The following is a 22289-nucleotide window of genomic DNA, read 5'->3' as shown; positions in this document are numbered from 1 at the left end:
GTAGTGTCCGTTGAAGTTGTACAACTCTCCTGAAAGAGTTAACCGCTCACCCATGAGGACTTCCTCAGTCAAGAAGCCAAATAGAAGTCATTTAGCCGTGAGGGTGGAGGTATTTGATTTGTTTGGCTTAAATGTACAGACGTGAACTGGAAGAAGAGAAAATTAGCATATCCTAAAGCTATGATGATATCAGGTTAGTATCCAACAAACAGTGCAATGGAGAGGTGCACTGCAGAGCTGCATGATGGGTCAGAAAGCACGTCCTCTGCTTCTGCCCTTGCAGAATGGGGCTTGGTAAAACAATGCCAAGAATTTCGAGAAGCTCGGTTGGCATGTGTGCACTCTTTTGTCCTCTCCTTATTAAATAAATAGACCGTGTGTCTCTCTCTGCCATGAAGCCTGTCGTCACAATCAATAGGCTTAAGTATGGCAACATTGAACAGGTGTAGCGAGCTCATTTCTTCTGTGCAACTGCACCAGTGCTGACTCTGGGATTTTTGGTGAGCTGTAAAGCAAGTGCTTTTGATTAAAATATCCTTTTATTTTGGATTCTCCCTTGCAGTTTATTATTGTGTCTGGAAGATGCATACCCCAGTGAGTTGTGGACTTTAAGCTTAATGTCAGTACTCATTAAGGTGTAGGAGCAGAAGAAATTTAACAGACTGGAGTTAAACCGCAGTAGAAGGCAGAATTTAGTACCCCATTCTAGGGGGTTTACTTGCTTTTTATGCACACAGCTTAGGTATGCAGGTGTGTGTACTTCATAGCAGTGCCTCATGGACATGTGATAAAATACCCTAAACACTCTCATCTCCTGCCAGGTGGGGCTGTACATACGGAGTAACTCAATCTAATTGTTGCAGGCACTGAACAGATGGAGTTTTATTATCTTGAGGGCTGGGAGTGCGTAAGAGAGCAATGCCAGCAGGATCCTTGCCCCAAACTGCAGCTTGCTGAGATGCAGCTTGCTGCGGGAAGGCTGGCTTATGGCTGTGAGTTTTGCACAGGCCATCACTGTTGAGATGGCATGAATGAGGGGAAAAGGATAGGTGATTTGTGTCCATTCTGGTCTCTGTATTATGTGTAATTTACTTGCTGCCTTGTGCTTGAGCAGTTTCCAACACACCACATAGTAAAACACTTGAGCTCTTCTCACCTTGTTGCTTTAAAACACTTTGTGGAGGTGATTGTTCTTATTCCCATTTTATAAAGGCAGAAGCTAAGGCATGTGAGAGAGAGAGGGAACTGCTGTAGCAAATCAGAGAAACTGGTCACTTACTGATTCCTGTTTCCGAACAATAGCCACCATATCTCAGGTCTCCTTTTTGTAGTAAAGCAGCTTTGTGAAGTGGAGTGTGACAAAAGACAGCTATGTCCTTTACTGCTTCTGCCTGTTTGTAGCCTTCATCATGTACTAGAAGCTTAGTGTGTGCCTGGAGTATTTGTCCACCTCAGATACTGTCAGTTTTTATTGCAGAGAGAAAGTGAACTGGCTGCCTTTTGCCAGTCGGCATTACTTGATAAAGGCAGAGATGTGCTCACTGCTGCCCGGTGCCCTGTGCTGGCATGAGCATTCAGTTCAGAAGATGAACTGAATCCAGTAGTGGGTATAAGGTCAGCCTTAATTTCCTATTTCCTTAATTTTCTATCAAGGTGTAAATACCAGCCAAGTGTTGCTGCTTCTCTGTTCCACCGTAACAGGGCATAGGAAGAAGTGAGCTTGGGGTGCTGCTTTTGTTGTACAAGAAATGTTTGGGCATCCACAAGAATATTTTATGCCAGGCATTGCATACTGCGCCTGTAAAGAGATGCAAAGAGCAGGTTCATGCAATGAATGATTGCGTAGCATTCCCATCTCTATAATAAGCTTCAGAGCCTTCTGGTTCTTCCTTTAGCCTACTTTCAGCACCTCCACAGTGCTTCATTTCACTTCTCTGGAGAAGAGGACAGTGTTGTCTCGTGAGACTCTGAAAATGTTGCTGCTGTCAAGCAGGGGTGGATATTAGACAGCTCATCTGCAATATCTTGATGGGGAGAGTTTGGAGGTCAGAGAAAACGTGCTGAAGAAGTGCTACCTGCCTGAGCATAATGATTTTGGTTTCCCTGCACACGGGACCCAGACCAGCTGTGAGGTTAAGGTGGGCAGGGTGGTGTTTCTTGCCACAGTGGGTGCATGTGGGCTGGAAGATGCTCATAAGTAAGGGACTAGTAGCTCAGTGATTCTGGTGCGTTTCGTTTCTCACATATGATGTTACTACTAGTGGCAAATTAAATTGAGGAATTGGTTGTCTTTTATTACTGTGCATGCCATACCAGTTTTCATAGGAGCCCTTTCCTTTCAGCAGGCTCTGCCTCTTCAGTTCTTTGGCTTCTCTGAAGGACATCACTGGTTGTTTCTGTTTATCAAGGAGTAACTCTACACAGCTTTAAAAGACTATGGAAAAAGCTTTTTAAACATCATCTAGTGGCTGGAGAGACACTGCAGAAGCGAGCCCTGTTGCAGTGAAGATGGTGAGGGGGGAAATTCGACTCACCTCTAGGTATACCTTCTCTCGCCACAACTGAAGGTGAGAGCTGCAGCGGGATGTTTCCATTTTTTGGGAAGAAAAAAAGCCTAATAGGGCCCACATAGAGATTCCCCACTTCTTACCTTCCAGCCCATGTGTTTCTTGGGGAGAAAGGGCTAGTAACAGTCAGCTCAGCACTGCCCAATTGTTGCAGCCTCAAGAACGGCCAGAGTAGAAACTTTCCACCAGTCAGAGATTTCCAGTTTGCAGAGGACAGACTGCCCTGGGATCAGGTGTTGTTGCTGTGATCATCTCTGTCCTGCAGCCTTTTCACCTCTCTTTTTCTCAATCCTATCTGCCCTCCTGTCTCCTTTTTCCCATCTCTATACTTCTTCCTGCAGTATTCTTTCTCTGTGTTTTTCCTGTCCTTGGTTTATCTTTAACTGAAGTCTTTCATGACACTCAGCACTGTTAGATTTTCTGTTGCCACTGCACTTTCCTGAGCTTTCTTCATTCTCTTGCACTTGAGATCATTAGCTGTCTGGGCAAAGCCTTTCTGCAACTCTGTGTTTGTACAATACCTGTTTCAGTAGGACCCACTTTCACTGTGTAATAACCTGATTAATACAGCTAGTACAAATAAATGATTTATTTGCTCTTTGATTCCTAAATCAGGATGGAACACTTCATATTTTTCCTGCAGTCATTCTCTTCTTCACAAAGAAATAAATGAATGCAGTAAATATGCAATAAATACTTAAATGAAAGTGTCCTAGGTGATTCGTCCTAAGGAAGATAGAAAGCTTCATTCATACATGTCTCTCTGTGGCTTCTGGCATCATGGTGTGCGGGTAGTTTGAAGAAGTGATGGGGGATGTGTTTTTCTGAGAGCACTGGTATGGCTGGTGTGTAAATGACTCTTGATGGATAAAGAATGTGGGAATTGTTTGTGTCTGCCTTAGAGCACAGAGCATTAACCTCAAGAAAAGCCACTGGGAACCAGTTCTTTAATTCCTGAACCATTGTTTCACCTTCTGCCTGCTCAGCATCCTCCTCTTGTCTGGTGACAATCTCCTCTTGTCAGTCGACTGCTGAACTGCAGATCTGTCAGAGGAGGCCGTGTTGCTGAAGTGAAATCTCTCCAAGCATCTCTCAGTCCCCAAAATGCTCAGAAAATTTGTATGACAAATGGCAGCCAGCCCCAGAGAGGGCCTTTGAGGTGCGGAGATATGTAGGTGTACATGCTATCTAAGGCCAGTTGGGGAGCTGCGGTGTTTTATCTTTCAGTTGCCACTTTACCATCTCCTTGCTTTACAAAGGCACGGAAGGTGCTAGTGCTTCATGAATACCAAACACAAGGTTGGGTTTGTTTTGTTTTTTTATGATTGATATGAAGATCTTGGTAGAGCACAGCACATCACAAGGCTTTTCCAAGCACTCTAACTGCTGCCTTCCCCCTCCACACAGGTACTGGCTGATATCCCAATAATCAAGACAATCACAGTATTAAAATAAAGCATTGCCAAGGCACAACTGTTGCATGCTGGAGTCTGAACAAATGATGGCAAAGCCGCTATTGTATTGTCCGTAAGGGGGAGACTGTGCTTAAAAGCTCCTGTCCCCTCCTGTCTCCAGGATCAAATGCCTGTGGAGTGGCAGCTTTGCAAAGTGAAATTCCAGCTGTGTACTCAGTAGCCCAGGAGACCAGTTGCTTAAAAGTATGCCCCAGGGACAAGATGGATTTTGACAGATGGAAGAATAGCAGAGGCATATCAGAGGAGTCGATGCAGAATGGTGCTGCTATTGCACAGCATCTCAGGTGGGGTAGGGTTAGGATTTCTCATAGCAGATATATGAGAAAGGGTTGTACCATGTGCAGAGTGTGTCCTTGGTAGTGTATGCTGGCCAGTAAGAATCTGGTTACACAGAGCCAGGATTGAATCCAAACTCTTTGTGCCCTTCTGCCCAAGGCTGCCTACAGGTTCAGAACAGCTCTGCAAAAAGTCAGGTTGGGAATGAATTCTTCATAGTGAAAAAGCAATCTTGAAACAAATTAAACAGCTGAACTTCTTCCTCTAGTCACTGAGGAGTTGTCCATTTGCCTTTAGGGAAATGAGAAAGGAGACTTGAATTCTTTCTCTTCCTTAATGTCTGTTGATTCTTACTGCAGTGGCAGCTGGTTGCTGGTTTTGCTTTCCCTGGGTGAATCCCAGCTGTGATTGCAGGTGCCGCTCCACTAGCTCAGATCCGAGCAGAGGCTTGTGAGCAGGCAGCCCATGTTGAAGTGCTTCACAGCAGTGGATACAAATAAATGCTAAATCTGTTCCCTGGTAAATGTTGGAACCATGTGAGTGCACTGAACCCCTCTGAGCTGCCAAACCTTCTGTCAAGCCAGAAGTTAAGTTGTAAGTCTGTGTTCTCTTTTCTTTCAATAGCTTGCAGTGTGTCCTATAGGAGCATAAATATAATTCCAGCCAGGCATGAAACATGCAACTTGAAAGCCACAGTGTTCAAGAGCCTGGGTAATGAAGAGTGTGATTGTGACTCATAGGAGCTGCTTCTCTGGTTGGATTGAAATGGGCAGAGCCTGGGCATGTCTGCCTTCTGGCTTGCCCTCCTCTAGAGGCAGGAGTGGTAGGGGAAGTTTGGCAGGGGTCCTGCTGAATTTGCTTTACTGATGTAACTGTCAAGGCTGGCGAGACTGCAGAAGCCCTGCTGTGCTAAGTTACATAGTGATGCTGCAGGAGCAGTTGCTGGAATGACTGCCCTGTGCGTGGATTGCATCTGGTGTGTTGATGAGGTGTGTGGCTGGGAATGTTGCAGTGAATCTGCAGATTCTATTTAGGTTTGGTGGGTTTTTTGGGTTTATGGGGTTTTTTTTGGTTTTTTTTCTGTATCTGTGTATTTAATGAAGTAAGGATGCTTCCAGGAAGGTTTTCTTTCCTCTGGTTGGCACTACTGAGTATCAGTTATTCCTGGACTCACGCACCAGCTCTTAGCTGTGATGAGGTCTGGAAAAAGCAGCTGAAAGCCCTTTTGCAGGGGTAAGTGTGGGGAGGAGGGAACCCATTAGAGTGCAACAGAAAGAGCTTGAGGGAATTTTCATGCTGATGAATATGAGAGTGAAAGCCCTGACTGCTGCTGTGCTGCAATTTGGCTAAGCAAGTGTTCTCTAGGCACAGTCAGTGCACATCTGTGCTGAGCACTGACACGGGCTGTTCCCATGATAAGCATTTACCTCAGCAGTAGGTCTCATGAGTAATATCCCAACTAGACCAGTTGCAAACTCTAGCCCAGGGAGACGTTACTGTCTTGCAGTTCATCTTCCCATCTGCACCTGGCGAGCAGAGAAGAGGCTGCGGAGATATTCCAGCTGCAGTTTGATTTACTTTTTCCAATTATTACTTTCAATTTTAGATTTCTCACACCTGCATCTAGATCCACCTAGAAGGGAAGGAGACTCTGTTGGTGGAAGCAGTAAGAGACATGAGGAAGAGAAGTAGGAGTGATCAGTGTTTCTGCTGCCGTGTTTGCGACACTGACATAAGTTATCTCAAGTGCTCTAAATTGGGGCTGAGGGCTAAAGTTTTTATGGGAAGTCAAAGTAATGGCTGCAGTGATGGATGACTACAAGTAAGAGCCAGCTACATTTTAAACATAGTGGAGATCCAAAGCAATAAGCCATCAGCTACAATGCATCAAAAACAAAATTCCACAGACCAAGATGTCAGGTGATAGTGATTTTGGAAGGGATGAGGAGATGCAGTTTCTGAGCAAGATGGGACAGCAATGGCCAAGTTTGCTGTACTTTGCTGGAACACTGAGCAATTTGCAGTCTGTTCCCACCAAGGCAGTGATTCCCTCTGCCAGAGCAGTGAGCACAGCCCCATATCTGCTGGGATGAAAGCACCCATGCATAGGGCAGTGCTCATGCTTGCAATTTCCTGTCAGCCTGTGACTGAATCTGCATTGGCCTCTCAGCAGGCAGCATGCCTTCAGAAGAGCAAGTGATACGGTGTGAAGAAAGAGGAATGACTTCTTGCAGGACTGTGGCTCCATGTGCACTGACTCAAGCTGGTGGGGAATTTCTGCTGCATCCTTGAACTGTTCCCAAGACCTCTGAAATTTTCCCTCCTTCGTTTCAGAGCCATCATCAACCACTTCAACCCGAAGATAGAGTCTTACGCTGCCGTGAATCACATATCTCAGCTCTCCGAGGATCAGGTAAGCTGGGCACGCGGTGACCTTTTTTCATGTTGACCTCTGGAATATAGGTGACTAGAACTACCTTGTGCCCACTGGGACTAATGATGTGGCAGCAGTATAAGGAGTGAAGGCAGGATTCTTGTGTTCCTTGTTTTGATGTAGGCTAGAGGAAGAGAAGCAAGGCTTGCTTTAGCCAATTTTACCATCACATGCAGCCATCTTGGTCCAGCAAATGCAGAAGGATGGTTATGAATGATGAAAATATGCGGCATTGTCAGGAAGCGTAGTTGGGAACTGTGAGGATGCTGGCATTTAGAATGGGGCAGGAAGAGTTTGGCAGCGAGTTTAGTTATTGTAGAACTGTTGGGTGTGGCTTGGTTTTCCGTGATATGAGGAAATTAGAACTCAGGCAACAGTTGGTAGACATTTTCTAGGATAATTGAATTCAGTTGTTTTAGATTTTGAAAAGAGAAGGTTTTTACTAAAGAGAGTGACGGGGTTAGGTTTCCCTTTCTTAATTTGGCCTGGTTTGCTCTCTTTGCATCCTGCTTGTGTTGCATAAATGTGTAAATGTGGCTTTTTGGAAATAGGCTGCTGTGCATGGTCTCAGGAAGGGAAGAGATGGCCTATTTCCCAAAATAAAATATCAGGATTATATGTTAATCACTCTTGGAGAGGTAAATGACTCTGCAGGAGCCTGTGATGGTCAAAATCCAGAGATGCCATGTGAGCTATGGGGATCATCCCAGACACAGCTCCTGTGGGAAAAATTGTGTACGCAGTCTAGGACAGATATCATTTGAGTTACCTTGGATTGCTCCTTCTACTGGATGGGATCCCACACTTGTGCCTGTTAAAAGGTCCTGACTGTACTGGGCTCTGAAATTCTTTTTTCTTTCTGTTCCTGATATTTTTACTCATTACTTAACGATACACTTCCATGCTTCCCACTAACCTTTTTGTTTATTATCCTACTTGATCTGTAATATGTAATAACCCAAAGTCTCAGGTTGAATGCCCAGTGGGGGAAAAATGTGGACCCCACTGTTTTTCATTCTCTTCTTGGTGCAGCTGAATAGAAGAACACTGGTATTAATTTACTCATTTTTTCTGTATTGTTCTGCCTCTGAAAGTCACTCTACCCACAGCTATGCTTTGTGATGGTTCATCTTATCAGTCCTCATTCATTGATGATACACTGATTGCCTCAATCCAGGCCCCTAAAAAAGGAAAAAGCTTTTGATAGCCCAATTTAAAACCTTAGGGGCTTGGATAGAGGGGAATTTTGCATAGTCTTTGGGTTAGTCTGAGAAAGGAAACAGGCTTTTCATTGTCAACTCTGTGTAGTATTCATCCCCCAGCAGTTCAAGGGGGTCAGGTTAAATCCTGTCTTCCCTGTGTGTTATTATTTAAATAAAATCTCTAGCAGCAGGCAGATAATGAAATCAGTGCTGATGCATGGAGCATTTTGAGGAAGATGATTAGGAAGCTTGAAAGACAGTTAGATTTCTCTTTTTTCTTTTCCCCTTCATGCTTTCTCTCAACATAGGGAGAACATCAAACAAAACAAAGCCGTAATAGGCCCTGGTGAACTGCAGAGAAATAAGGGAGATGTCACTGTGGTGAGGGACTCTCAGTGAGGGTGTTTAGTCAGTGCTCTGCAATTTACTGCACAAGGAGGAGACTTCTTGCCTCCACTTTCAGTTATGTCATTGAGCTGAGGTCTGAGTGCTGGACTGTGGTTTCCCCTCTGTCAGTAGTCGTCCCATAGGGTAAGTACATGAGAGGTAATGGTAGATGGCTGAGATCAAGGCCAGTGTATGGCTTTTGTGGGGTAATGGAATTTGTTGTTTTTATTCTGTGTTAGCTGTTCAGCTTGGAGTAGGGAGTCAAGTTTGCCTTTTGGCTGCTGCAGTCTCTTTTCTCCTTGTAGCTGTACCATTTGTTTTTATATATATGTTCACTTAATTCCCCTTCTCTCCATAAATATTTTCTACACAAAATCCACCCTCCTTTACAGCCCTGGTTGTTTTTTTAAGTATACCACATTGAAATATTTAATGCTGACATTTAAATTGTGTATCCACACACAAATAGTACATTTGGGACCATTCTCTTCTTTGAGTTATTTCAACCATTTCAGTACACTGGTATTTCTTTACTGGAAACATTTGTTTTTATAATTCTGAGGATTAAACTTTTCTTTTGATGAAGCTTTCCTTCCAGATTGTCATATGGCTGCTCATACTCCTCTGTGTTATTGGAGGGCGTCCTATTAAACAGGCAGGCATGGCTTTGACATAGCTCCATCTGAAGGGGAATTTCCAGGTGTTCTGAGTTGCTTCTAATTCACCTGAACCTACTCAGCTTGGCACACTCTTGAGCCTGTGTTAAACTTCCTATGCTGTCTCCTGACTGCCCTGGCATTCTGTTCATGTTAGAGGAATTTTATTATTATTATTTCTTTTTGTATTTTTAATATCCTTAAAAGTAGCTAAGTAATCAGCTGAAAGAGATTGTGCTGTTTTTCTTTTCCTAATCCTATTGAAGGCTTTTTTACCTTGTTAATAACTGATGTCCGTTTATTATCATTCTCAGTCTGACATTTCAGTGCTTTCTTCTTCTTTATTTATAAGCATTAGTGTTAACATTATTACATGCTGAGGGGATTTGTAGGCCCTTGAACGTGATAGACATGGGATTGTTTTAAGGATAGACTGTTATTGCCACTGAAGATGTTCGTACATCTTCAGCGCTAAAGAGCTCCAGGAGCCATAGTTTGAATATACAGATCTGTGCTCTAGGTGGGTGTATTTGCCAGACTTCATGGAACTTCCTTGCTTACTGTTGTGAGGTTTATCCAGTGTTCAGATCAGGAATACTGGGAAGAGACGTTTTTCCTTCCATATTTTCTTGAGCAAAGAGTGGGAGATTACCAAGACAAGTAAATGCTAGAGATTTGATGATGAGCCACGTCAGTCTGTCAACACCATGGGATCCTTGCCAGTGACATTCTGCAAAGAGTCTACTTGCCAAGGCAAACTCATCCTTCCTAGTTGTTAGCTCTTTTGACCTTGCTGTAGATCCTCACCATGAAACAGGAAATGTCTTAGCCAGTTATTGGCATCTTCCCTCACTTGCTAATTTGTTAAACCTGACTTCAGTCTTGATTTGTGTTTTTCTGGTATTCTCCCTCTCAACATGTTTGGCACATGCCCGCCTATCGTTTAAGGAGTTGAGAGATTATGCATAGTCAAAAAGATAGGGTTGGCTGTTAGCTGCCAATGTAGTTTTAGCTCTTCTCATGCAAGTGATCATTCCCATGTCTTCAAATAAGTTTTGGTCTGTTTGAAGTCAAAGGGCAAAATAGCCTTCTGTGAAATGAATTCATAGGCTTATCTGCACTCTCCAGATGACTGGACTGCCTTGTACTTAATACATTGGGGGCAGTGGACTTTCTCTGTACCATATCTGATCTACGTTCCCCACATCTTTTCCAGCAGAAGCAGTTGCAGAGAACAGAGTCAAGGCAATGAGAAAACAGCAACACAAGAGCTGCTTCAGAAGGGCAAACACAGACAAACAAAAAGACTGAAAACACAGAGCATGAGTGATCTGGATGGGGTCTCACATCTGCCTTTTCTGGATGTGAAAGAGCAGTTATTTGTGAGAAGGCAGCTGTCTGCCTAATGGTGATATAGCGCAATTATTCTAGAGAGGCTAAAGTGAGAGGAGCCCACTACTTTTAGTGAAATCTCTGAGCAGTAATGTCTTGTGGAGCCTTGCATGCCAAGCAAGTCTTGTGCCAGTTAGCAAAATGGCTCACTAAGGTCTCATTTGATTCATTTTCTCTTTGGCGCTTGTTCTCTCTCTGATTCATCTCTAAGGGCCTTAAAATTGAGATGGCAGACACGGAGGACTGATGATGCTAGTCAGGAACATCTATGTGCTTTTTCTAATAGAAGTCCCTCTTTCTTCCCAGCCTCAGTGGGGACACGGGTATCTCTGGTTTGGAGGTGACATTAAATTCGGTGTGGCAACCCACTGTGAACACCTATACTGTGGGTATTAGTCTGGTAACTGCAGATGAAAAGTGCTGGGAGCCAGAACAGATTGTGATGGAAAAACAGGACAGTTGTATCACTTTTGAAATTAAATGACAGATGAGTGTAATACCTGGGTTGTTCCACATTGCAATACCTTTATAACTTGGGTAGAATTAGAGGATCGTTTAGGTTGGAAAAGACCTGTAAGATCAAGTCCAACCATTAACCCAGCACTGCTGGTAGCTGCAGTCCGGTTTGGTCAGGCAGTCTCATAAAGTCATCTCTTTCCTTGAGGTCATAGCTCAAACGTTGAATTTTCCTTTCTGCCCACGTGGCCTTTTGTTACCTGGTGAGGCTTCGAAGGTCTAACCCAAAGTGCAGCTCGGGGAGGCTCTATCAGTGACTTGGGTGCCGTTGGTTTTAGATGTCCTGAAGTATTCTAATTCTGAGCCACTGATGTCATGGTTTATTCAACTTGTTCTGATTTCCATAACTAGCAGCAAAATCATTGGCAGATACCAAATGCTTTGCTGTTTTTCAGCACTGCAGGCAGTGGTGTTAAGAGTTAAAAGCCTTTTGGCTTTTGTGTTGGGTATTTTTTAAAATGCTAAGTGCCATCAGTGCTACTTGCTAGTACAATAGATTACCCCAATCTCTTACATTAATATAACCTGTTGTGAGGGCTCTGGAAATACTTTTAAATGGTTTTGGCATAATGCTGCTTCACTTCCGAAATGTAGTGAGCTGTGGGCTAGAAAGTATCAAGCTTCCTGGTGCCCTGTTGCGCCCAGTAGTAGGAATGTGAAACTCCAGCTAAGGGGTCACCAAGGCAAAGCCCTAATTTAAAGTCACCATATCTTTGCAAATGAGGCAGGGATGTTTGGTTTCATGGTCTCATTACAGACACCTACTCATGATTAATGGTCTGAAACAGATTGTATCGTTTAACTAGAAAGAGCTGAGCTGCCCCAGGTGAAATTGGAATTCCAGGTTTAAAAGGATCTATATAAAAAGACTTCTGGAGTTAGCAAATTGCTGTTTTGCCTATCTAATGGGGGCATTTTCTGGTTTAGATATTTTGCTGCTTTTGTTGTTTACCAGAGAAATATCCCTGCAATTTACTAATGCCTAGGACTGCTTTATGCAGTGTGTTGGATTGAATGGGTCTGAAGAGCCTTCAAGGACTGATCAGCTTTGCTCGAAGGAGCTTTGAAGCTGGAGGTGAGCTTTGGAGCAGTGATTTTGTGCTGTATAGTGCCTTTCATTAACATGCAGAATACAATAAACTGTGCATTACTGGGTATAACATGCAGTAGGCCATTAGAGGGACAGAGGAAGGGCTTTGTTTTTAAAAACACCTGTTGCTGGAGAGATGTAATCCTATTCCTAATTCAGCCCCATAAACCCCAATGAGAAATTCTTTCTTTTCTCTTCTTTCAGGCTTGACATGAAAGTGTCTGCCCAGTACTACTAATGGCAGTTTGTTGCTGTGTGTGTCTTGCAGGCATTATAACTCTCGATAACATTAACTGCTCCTGGAGCAGAGGACTCTTTCCACCCTTTGTGCATTGCAAATGCTAAGGCACGTCTTGCTTCCTACTGCTTCTGTGAGCAGTCATAGAATCATAGAATAGTTAGGGTTGGAAAGGACCTTAAGATCGTCCAGTTCCAACCCCCCTGCCATGGGCAGGGACACCTCACACTAAACCATGCCACCCTAGGCCTCATCCAACCTGGCCTTGAACACCGCCAAGGACGGAGCATTCACAACATCCCTGGGCAACCCATTCCAGTGCCTCACCACCCTCTCAGTAAAGAATTTCTTCCTTATATCCAATCTAAACTTCCCCTGTTTAAGTTTGAACCCGTTACCCCTTGTCCTGTCACTACAGTCCCTGATGAATAGTCCCTCCCCAGCATCCTTGTAGGCCCCCTTCAGATACTGGAAGGCTGCTATGAGGTCTCCACGCAGCCTTCTCTTCTCCAGGCTGAACAGCCCCAACTTTCTCAGCCTGTCTTCATATAGGAGGTGCTCCAGTCCCCTGATCATCCTTGTGGCCCTCCTCTGGACTTGTTCCAACAGTTCCATGTCCTTTTTATGTTGAGGACACCAGAACTGCACACAATACTCCAAGTGAGGTCCCATGAGAGCAGAGTAGAGGGGCAGGATCATCTCCTTCTACCTGGGCAAGTCCTCTTGGGCAGATTAAGGGCTGCCTTTAAGTACAAACTGGTAACAAAGTAAGTCCATTAACCTTCAAAGTAAGGGTTGCTTTCAACTCTCATGGCTGTTTTCACATCCTTGCCTGGCTATTGCTAGTACCACAGGGACTGATAAGGACCTGAACACTGCTGTAATGCAGGTGACCACTGAATGCTGGGGATTTGGTTTGGAAGAGCTGCCTTCCAGAGCTGCTACTTGCTGCTGGCTGCAACTGGGTAGAGTCTCCTGCAGCTAGATAAGTTTCTGTGCTGGGGCTACAGAGGCAGCAGTTGGGGATGTGACTTATGAGCTCAGGCTGATTCACAACTGGGAGCATGCTGAGCAAGAGCTGTAGGTTTAACTTTGTAATAAGCTCCCAGTTCGTACAGTGGAGACAGACTGGTGATGCTCTAGTTCCATTGCTTATCCTTGTTTGTTCCAGGACACTGGACACTTGTCCAGTATATTTCACAATATACACAAAAAGTATTTCACAAAACACTTCTCATATGCTTGGCAGATTTGTTTTATGTGTGATACTTAACTAAACCTGGAAAAGGGGCTATGGGTAGCTAGAGGAAGGGGCTGCAGGCTGGGGTCTGAAGTGCTTCCTAGCTGGCTGTGCTGCCTTGAGCAAACCTTGAGCCCTGTGTCCTCCCAGTTAGAGGGCAACTGGTATGGAGCCCTTGGGGAGCCAGGCAGCATTTGAAATGCTATGTGATCTGCTGGGGAAAGCTGCTGTGGAAGTGCAAAGTAGTGTTACAGATTCCTATCACTGCTAAGCGCCTGCATGGGGCAGGGAAGACTCTTCAGAGGATTGCAAGAGAGGGATCAAAACAGTTTGCATTTATAAAGATTAAATTACAACTTTGCACATCTACAATTAAAGGAGGAGCTGCCAACGGCTGGCTTGTGTGAACTCACAATTCAGTATGCATTCTGTAAAACTTCAGATTGAGAAGGGGATTTTAATCCCTTGTGAAACAGGAACAATAAACACTAGCTGTTGCCAGGTGTATAATGCACGTAGATACCGTGCAGGCTTCTTTCATTGTCCTCTGTAAAGCTGGATTTATAGCACTGTACTTTGTTGCTCCAGCCCTGAGCTCCACCCTAAGCTTCCTTACATTCCATAAGCTCTCTGCCTGGAAGTCCTAAAAGCAGGCAGGCTATAGCCTGCTGTGATGTGTCTGCGAGTAAGCATTCCTAGATTCAAATTCTCCTCTTGCATAAGGGGGTGGGCTGTACAGTGAGTGACAGCCACACTCCTTCTGGGGCTTCTTTAGGATAAAACTGCTGCCTTCAGAGACTGCTACTGTTCCTTCTGTCTGGTAGTATCCTGCTGTAGCAGATGATGTTTTTCTGCCTTCCTCCTCTAGATCCTCTAGCTGGAGCTGCAGTTGTTTTCCAAAAGTGACAAATTGGGTCATCGCTCTGATTTTAAAGTGGGAAGCCAATTGAGCTTTGCAGTCTCTAAGCCTCTCAGAGCAAGAGAGTAAGTACTGCTGACCAAAAAGGTGCCACACCTAAACAGAACTCCACTCAGCTGGAAGAATTGTAGTTTTGGCTCTCTAGCCCTTGGCATTTGATGTTAAGACAATAAATTCAAATTCCTTGTCCGCAGTAGAGAGCTCAAAGGCAAACCTTTTAATAGAGAAGGCAGCATCTCTGATGTATGTCACTCTTCCTGTCTTCATGGGAGATCTCAGACAGCCAGTGGGATTGCTGAGGGAGCTAAGGTGTGTCGTTCAAAGACAGCAAGAGGGGAGGATGGATGTCCAGAGAGTTGGAACTGAGGAAGGTGGTTCTGCATCAGCCAGATGCCTGGGACTATAAATCAATTCCACTGCCTTAGTCAGAGGGCGCTTGGATTCCCTCATGGCTCAGTTAAGGCACAAATAAGCTCCTGGGGAGCTAAGTATTGCTAGCAGCACATGCTGTTTCAGCAGCAGCATCTGCTTCATAGCTGGCATGAGTGTAGGCCTGTGGAATTATATTAATTCATAGCCCTGTGTTTGCTTTCACCTGAGCACTTGTTTGTAGGAGTTCCTCTTTCACTTTTTCTAAGCCACAGATTTATGTTCTCCATCAATAACCACTAATTGCTACCAGTGAAAGTATATTCCAGCCTCCCAGACAAGAAGCTGATTAATTGTTCTGGACTATTGTCTGAAAGACATGGGATTTCTGAAATAAGCTGATATGACCCAGCAACCATTGCTTCCGTCAATGTTAACTGATGTGTCACAGTTGCATCAATGTTAGTTTAAACTAGGAAGATTTTCTCTTTCATGAAAGCACAGGTTAGTTAGGATGACATCTGACAATAAGAGAGAAGTATGGAAAATCTGCTGATATATCCTTAACATTTAGAGAATGGGTAGTTTATTGCAGACTGACATCTAATAATGTTGTTTCCAGTAGCCCCTGCCATATGCCTTAGCCTCCTAGTTGGATACTTTCCACTAAGTCCTACTGTGTGCAGAACCGCATTAATGAAATATTGTGCTTAGGGCTTATTTGTGCACAAAACCCATCTTGGTTTCCCAAGTGTATTTTCCTCAGCAGGCTGCATTTGTTTTTGAGTTGGATGTAAAAACACACACAGTCCTGTTGAAATCTTACTCTTGCATTTTGTGACTTCTCAGAAAGTGCTGGATTGGAGTTCCATGTAGAAGTCATAGAGATGGAGAAGTTCTTGTGGATGCTTCTCCCACTTGCCACAGATCAGTCCTACTAATGGACTTTTTGCATCTCAGACAATGACAGCTCCTTCCAGTGAAATGTGATGACACAGAAGGACACCGTAGCTTTCTGGCAATGAGATTCAGCATCAGGGAGCTGGCATGATGTGGCTAGCTTGTTCCTGGGATGCTTTGTCTTTAGGAAGGTCTGTATTATCTTTTGCAGACCAAACTAAGCAGCCCTGGAGCCCTACGAGTGTGTTAATTCAGTGGAAAGCCTGAAATAATAGTATATTGGTGATACTGTGAGAATTTTTCTTTGGTGCTGCTATCAACTCTACTCTGGTTGCGTATCTTTAGTACATCTGTGAATCAAACCATTGCTCTTCCTGCAAGTAAGACACCAGTCTTTGCACTTTGGCATTCCATTGTGCTTTGCAGCCTTCTAGTTCTGTGAAAATTAATGTCCAGAGCCAGGATGGATCAATCTACATGTGAATATAGAGGTCACACAGAGCCTGCCCTCAAGTGTGTCTCATTCTGCAGCAGTTCTCCTTCCAAGTGTTTAAAGGAAGAGTGTGCTCAGCTGGCTAACGACTGAATCTCCTTTTCCAGTCGTCTTCTGCACTAGAAATACATATACCCTTCCCCAAACCTAGACACTAGCCTTTGCTAAGCTGCATCATGTTGGTGTTTGCTGGAGTCAGGCACTTGTCCAACTTGCATAAAATGATAGCTGTCACTGTCACCCTTAGGTTTATTGTCTTTTACCTTTTTAGGTTTATTGTTTATTACTGTCACTGTTAGGTTTTTTTATGTTACAAGATGTAGCACAGATGTGGCTCTAGGTGGAGCCTCTAGTGGCAGTATCTGCAGGTGTGTTTTGTCCGTTTCAATACTTAAAAAGGTAGCTGTGAGCTACAGTATAGGCTTTCTAAGGCTGTGTTTTGTTCACAAGAACTACTCTGTTTTAGTTGAACATCTTCAAACACAGGAGCAATATTCCAGCTGATGGAAACAGAAATGTGGATTTGTGAGGGAGCCAAGGTAGTTGTGCGGGAACTTAGACTTCCTGATTGTCTGTGGTGGTGTTTGTTTGGGTTTTTTTTTTTGCATCCAGGCTGCTTTTCTGGGAATTTCCTACCCTGTTGTTAAGGGTCCTGAAAACCAATGACTTGATGGAAGCATCTCACTGCAGACTCTTAGTTCTCACCTCAGCTATAAAGATGTGCTTTTCTATTTTAGGTGATGGACCTATTTAGTTACAGTACCACCTACAAGTCACTTTGTAGGCATAGAAAGGAAACTTAGGTCTGTTGCTGGGCTAAACTACCTTTCTCAGAAGAATAAAAATAAAGGTACTATGCCTCATCTCGGCCTAATTCACAGATAGATGAGCATGACACACTTTTTGCAGGGGAGAATATTAATATGATCTGAACTTAATTTCTCTGGCTGATGACAGTTCCCCACATCATCCAGTTCTTGCTGAGCTTTCCACCCTCAGTAGTGCCTGAAGGGATAATATTCCAGGTCTACTTGAGTCCTAAAGTGTCTGTCACTATTTAGTATGTTGATGTTTCAGAACTAGGACTCAGTGATCCTGGAGCTGGGCAGTAAATGGTGTCCCAAATATTCTGGCATAAGGAAGCTGGTCACTGACCACTCCTGTCCCAGTTGCTCATCAGGAAGTCATTAAGTTAAATGGGAAACTTACGGTCTTGTGAGCTACATTATTAGCTTGAGCTGTAACCTGGTCTCATCCTCACCCAGAAACCCTTCACTTGAGTGAAGCGTAGTTTGAAGATGGAGGTAATTGTTCTATTGGGAAACCTGGATTGAAGCTGCCATGCTTTTTGTACATGAGGTCATAAATTTGTACCCTCAGCTTATCTCTGTCAGGAAGAGCTTTTTCTTTGATGAGTTTGGAAAAGGTCAGGTTAAGATGCTTGAAGAAAAATGGCCGGTTGGTTTGACCCTGATCTTTGTTTTAAAAAAGAATGATGCAGAAATCTTAGGAGACAAATCTGGGGAGTAGGAGAATTTTATTTTGCTAGCATTTCCCTTTAAGAAAAGGGAGGAAAAATTCACCTGCCTGTGCTCTCATAATTCCACCCCCTTACTTTCCAGTCCTTAACAGGGCTGTGGTTTAAAAGGTACATAGTTGTACCCAGGTGCTCACAAATGCTGCAGGTTCTTTTGTCCTGCTTCTTCTTACTAAGACAAAAACAGATGCTACAGAAATACCTACAAAATGTTTAAGATCACAGCTTATTCCAATGCTGGGTGCCGTCCTTAGCAGAGGTTTTAATGCCTGCTGGGGTAATGGCGAGTGGCGTTCATTGCAGGCATCTCTTACTCCGTACAGCTCCTACCGTATGTTCCCTTCTCTCTGGATATTGAATTGTTGTTCTGGCACAGTATTTGACGTGAGCTTTTCCCTGCCCTTGTTTCTGCTGTTGGGGAGGTAGGGCTGTGTGCCGTCACACTGCTGACAGCACACATATTTGAGAGGGTTCCTTTACATGTGTCTCTTCAGGCATTTTATGATCCTGTCACTTTCAACATGTGATAGCAGAATGTAAAGTAGGTCACTTTATTTCCTATCTGCTTTTCTGAGTTCTGCAGCTCTTGTGATCTCTCAATTCCTTCTGAATATTAGACAGGTTTGGAGACTTATGTCTGGGAGTTCAGCAGGCTCCTAAGGCCTCAGTAGTCATCTTGGGACAGGGCCTTAAGAGAGCACTAGGGACGTCTTTCTTCATAGCCTTTGTGTGCCTTGGGTACCCTCTTAATTAGTGCCCTTGACATGTTTTAGAGACACGAGGAGGAAGAATCATGATACCTTTCGTAGTGCACAACCTTTGCTTGCTACTGTGATGTATCCTGTGCCTGCTGCCAGCCCTGCTTTCCTGTTCTCTCTGAGTTGATTGTAGTTGGCAGCTTTAGTCTAGAAGCAGTAAACCAAGTGAACAGCTCTACTTATTACTGTTTATAAAATGCACCAAGCAAAAGCTCTAGGCACAGTCGCAAGTCAGTCCTTAAAGGCATATAGAAGAAATATAGTCTTGAGTCAGGCCAGTTCAGGCTACTATAGACTTACAACAAACCCAGATACTTTAAAACACCTGAATTTTTCAACCTGTAGGCTTGCTTTTGGCTTTTATTCATACAGCCCAAGGTGGCAGAAGCATTTGGGTTAAACTATAGCACTGTTTCACTGAAACTCCCCCTTGTGAATGATCTTCAGAACTGTAAGACCAAAGTCTGTGCAGTAACAGAGATGAGCCCCCCTTCAACTTGGTTTCTCGCAGGATTAAGTGCAGTACTAAATGATTCTGTTTTAACCCAGGGTGAGAGTGAACTGCTATGGTTTATCCCACCTTAAAGGTGTTACTACATGATCAAACTCATGCAAACTCCAGATTTTGTAGAGCTTCTCTGAAATGTGAGGCTGAGTGGGAGATGCAGAAAGACCTGGTCCAAAGCTCCCACCCAAACTGCCTTCTAGTGGTGTCAAATTCCTGAATGGAACTGCTCACCTGTCTGGTTAGTCAGGAAAAGTCAAGTAGAGCTTGAACTTGTGTGTATTAGTATAAGCTACAGTTTCTCAAGGAATTTGCTAAACATGCTAAACATTTGCTAAGCATGAAATCTTCTTTAAACACAGTAAAAATTTCAGACATTAAAATGATATCAAGAGGGAAATGCAGCAGCATTTTTGGAAGAGCAGAGTTTAAGATTCCCATTAAAAAAAAAAAAGGCTGTGCAAATAAAACTGCCATCTGATGCAGTAAAAATCAGTGGGTTTAAGATCTGGAGAAAAAGCAGCTGAGTTATTAATCCTTGAACTGAAGCCCTTACGTCCTTTTAGTGAGTGACTGCTGCTCATCATCTAATCCCTCTGAATGATAGAAAACATAGACCCGGGGTTGTTCTCTGCTGTGTATTAAGAGGAAATTTAACCAGTGAACTAACTAAATGAATTGATTAATTGGCAACAATAAGGAGCTGTGTATGCACTGTATCTAATTGCTTTTTTATATGGTCTTCCTCTGACTTCTTGGAAGACACAGGTTTGTGGGTTGCACATGCAAAAACATCCTAAAAAAACCCCACCTCACTGAGGCTTTGAACCTTTAGCTTCAAAGATCATTCTGTGGATCACCTCTTATTGCTTTGGACAGTCTCTAATGGGGACATTGCTCAGCCAAGCTGAATTTATGCAGTAGAAATTCAAGCTGAAATTGATCACGGAGTAAATCAAATCTCATTTCCTTGCTTGCAGAGAACCTGTGGGCTGTATGGGCTTTCTTCCTTCTCCTCCTTCTCAGTAATTTTTATTTTACCAGGTCAGAGCTACCTTTTCTGATGAGAAATACTGAGCAAGTGGCTTCTCTGAGCCTTATTCAAAAACCCATCAGAGCTAATAGCTTTGAAAACATTTGATGTCCAAGAGGCCCTTGGGAGCACTAAATCCTCACACAGGGATTTTTAGGCTGTAGAACAATGGTGTCCTCTAAGCACTGTAGAAATTACAGTGAGGTGATATTTCCATTATAGATCTTGCAGGTACTTATCAGGGAATATGGGAAAAGAGAACTTTAGGGAGAAAGCAGAAGCCTTGATGATCGACTCCTTATCCTAGGAGAGTGACATGGTCTTTGCCAAAATCTTTGGTAGTGCTGTAAGTACAAATACATCCCATCTCTATAGACATCAGGTTCAGTTTAGAGCTGTGACAGCAAAGGATACATGTTTTTGATTCAGAAGGCAGGTGTTCTGGACAAGTAGCTCTCCAGCTCTCTGCATACTGATTAGCTCAACTTGAGGATCCAACAACTAAAACTGCTTTGGAATATAAGCTAAGTTTTCTTTTCCTCATCCTTTGGAGAAAAGGGGTCCAGTGCCAGCAAAAGTCATTTTTAACTTGGTTGTCAATTGCAGGTATACAGCTAACATGATAATCTTATCTGGCCCATTAGCAATAAACCTCCACTTTGTGTCAGGTCCTTCCTGCCCATCCTGCATCTGTTATCTCTCTGGAGATAACAGTGTCACTCTTACAGAAGTAAGATGCCTCTTTTCAATCTCTTCTCAGCCATACATTCTGAAGGGACTTGTCTCCAGTCATGTTTCAGGGTTGTTGCTGAGAGCATCTGAACTGTGAGATAGCTGATGCTGCAGAGGTAGTAGGTCTGATGCTTTAAGGATATAAGCAGAAACAAACACTGCAGAGAGAAACACGTAAGTTCCCCAGTACACAAGCCCTTTTTGACCTCCAAAAATATCTTTGGATTGGAAGATGCCACTTAACTGTGGCAGGAATCCTTCTTAGGAGATGTAGCTATTATCTAGGGCCCTGATTACTTCTGATAGGTATAAGGAGAAACAAGTACAGGTAATGGAGTGTCATCAGCTTTTGGTGCCTCTGTTTCTTTCAGAAAATGCACAAGGACTTCTTTCCCTGAGAAGGGCAGTAGTAAGTGTCAAACCATTTGATTTCTCAAAAACCTCTGATCTGTTTTTTGTGTGTGGTCCATGCCCAAGTCTCTGCTCCCTCTCAGATTCACCTTGCTGACTGTTGGCTAACTATCGTGTACATCTCCATTTCAGTCAAGAAGTGCCTTGGCCCACAATGTTTAGCATCTCATCAGGCCTGCTCTCACTAGTGGTTGTCTTGGATAGTAGCCTCTGTATTTCCAGCTGTCCCAATAGCCATTTAAATGTTCCTTTTGAATTAATTTAGCAGTCAACTTTAAGCAGCTCTGTTTTTACAGGCAAAAGATGGTTTTGATGTTTGCCATGAATGCTTCCAAGCATAAACTGTCTCATTTTGTTTCAACTCTGGTCATTTCCCAGATGGAGTTCACAAAGAATGACACATTCCAACAGCACAAAAGGGGATAATTTAACAAATTAAAATGTTAACAAGCTTCACTCCTTCAGCATGTTGTATCAGAAATTTTTGGGTTCTCTTGTTTCTGCCCTCATCACAGACTTTGTCCTTTCCTCCAGCTGTGCAATGCAGATTAGAGTAGGATCCAAAAGTGTGTCTGGGGTTTGTGAGGAGTCACTTAGGAACAGGTCTGATCCTATTGTCTTGGTTGAAATTTCATAACTGTCATAATTCTTATAAATTTAACTTGCACAGCTGCATTCTTAGTATCTAGGGGACACTGGTCCTTCTTACCTTCTCAGTTGCTCCTGATGTCAGTACTGTACCCGCTCGCCAGGACCCTCAGTGCTGTGTCCACAATGAAGAGACTTCAGTGTTGCACACTTTTGCAGTAAGTGCCTTTGAAGGAGGAACTCCAGGCTTTGTGTTGCAATTTAGATGATCTGCCCTTAGATTGACTTACACCACTTTTGGATCTGCAGCCTTAGAGCAGCCATTTTGCAACTGAAGTTCCCTTTTCACTACAGGATTTTCTGTTTATAAGGATCATCCAGCAACTTACAGCTGTCTGTTCCAACTCCAGATTTCTAAAAGCCTTAATAGCTAGAACTTTTATATGGGCAGAGCCACACAAACTTCCAAGCACTGCCCATGTTTCCTTATTAGCTAGCTACTTTAGCATAGAGCTACCACAGTTTTTCTAGCTATTTGTAGCTATAGCTGTTTGTAGCTAACCAACTGGCA

The 22289-nt window shown here is 43.5% G+C and overlaps 1 protein-coding gene across 6 annotated transcripts in view; it reads left to right on the top strand.

Annotated features, from left to right (window-relative positions):
• The window catches only part of ARMH3 (armadillo like helical domain containing 3), a 133782-nt gene that overhangs the window by 91762 nt on the left and 19731 nt on the right, over positions 1–22289 (top strand). For all 6 annotated transcript variants that reach the window (XR_013957111.1, XR_013957112.1, XM_080620295.1 and 3 more), the window contains one exon: positions 6653–6731. Coding sequence is in view for 4 of the 6 variants with exons in the window: in XM_080620295.1 (XP_080476421.1) it covers positions 6653–6731 (79 nt within the window). In the remaining 2 variants the exon portion in view is untranslated. The remainder of the gene's footprint in view (positions 1–6652; positions 6732–22289) is intronic.

Source organism: Psittacula echo (assembly GCF_963264785.1).
Source record: "Psittacula echo genome assembly, chromosome: 6".
Lineage (NCBI taxonomy): Eukaryota > Metazoa > Chordata > Aves > Psittaciformes > Psittacidae > Psittacula > Psittacula echo.
The sequence above is the reverse complement of the archived record's forward strand: the minus strand, read 5'-3'. Positions and strand labels throughout refer to the sequence as shown.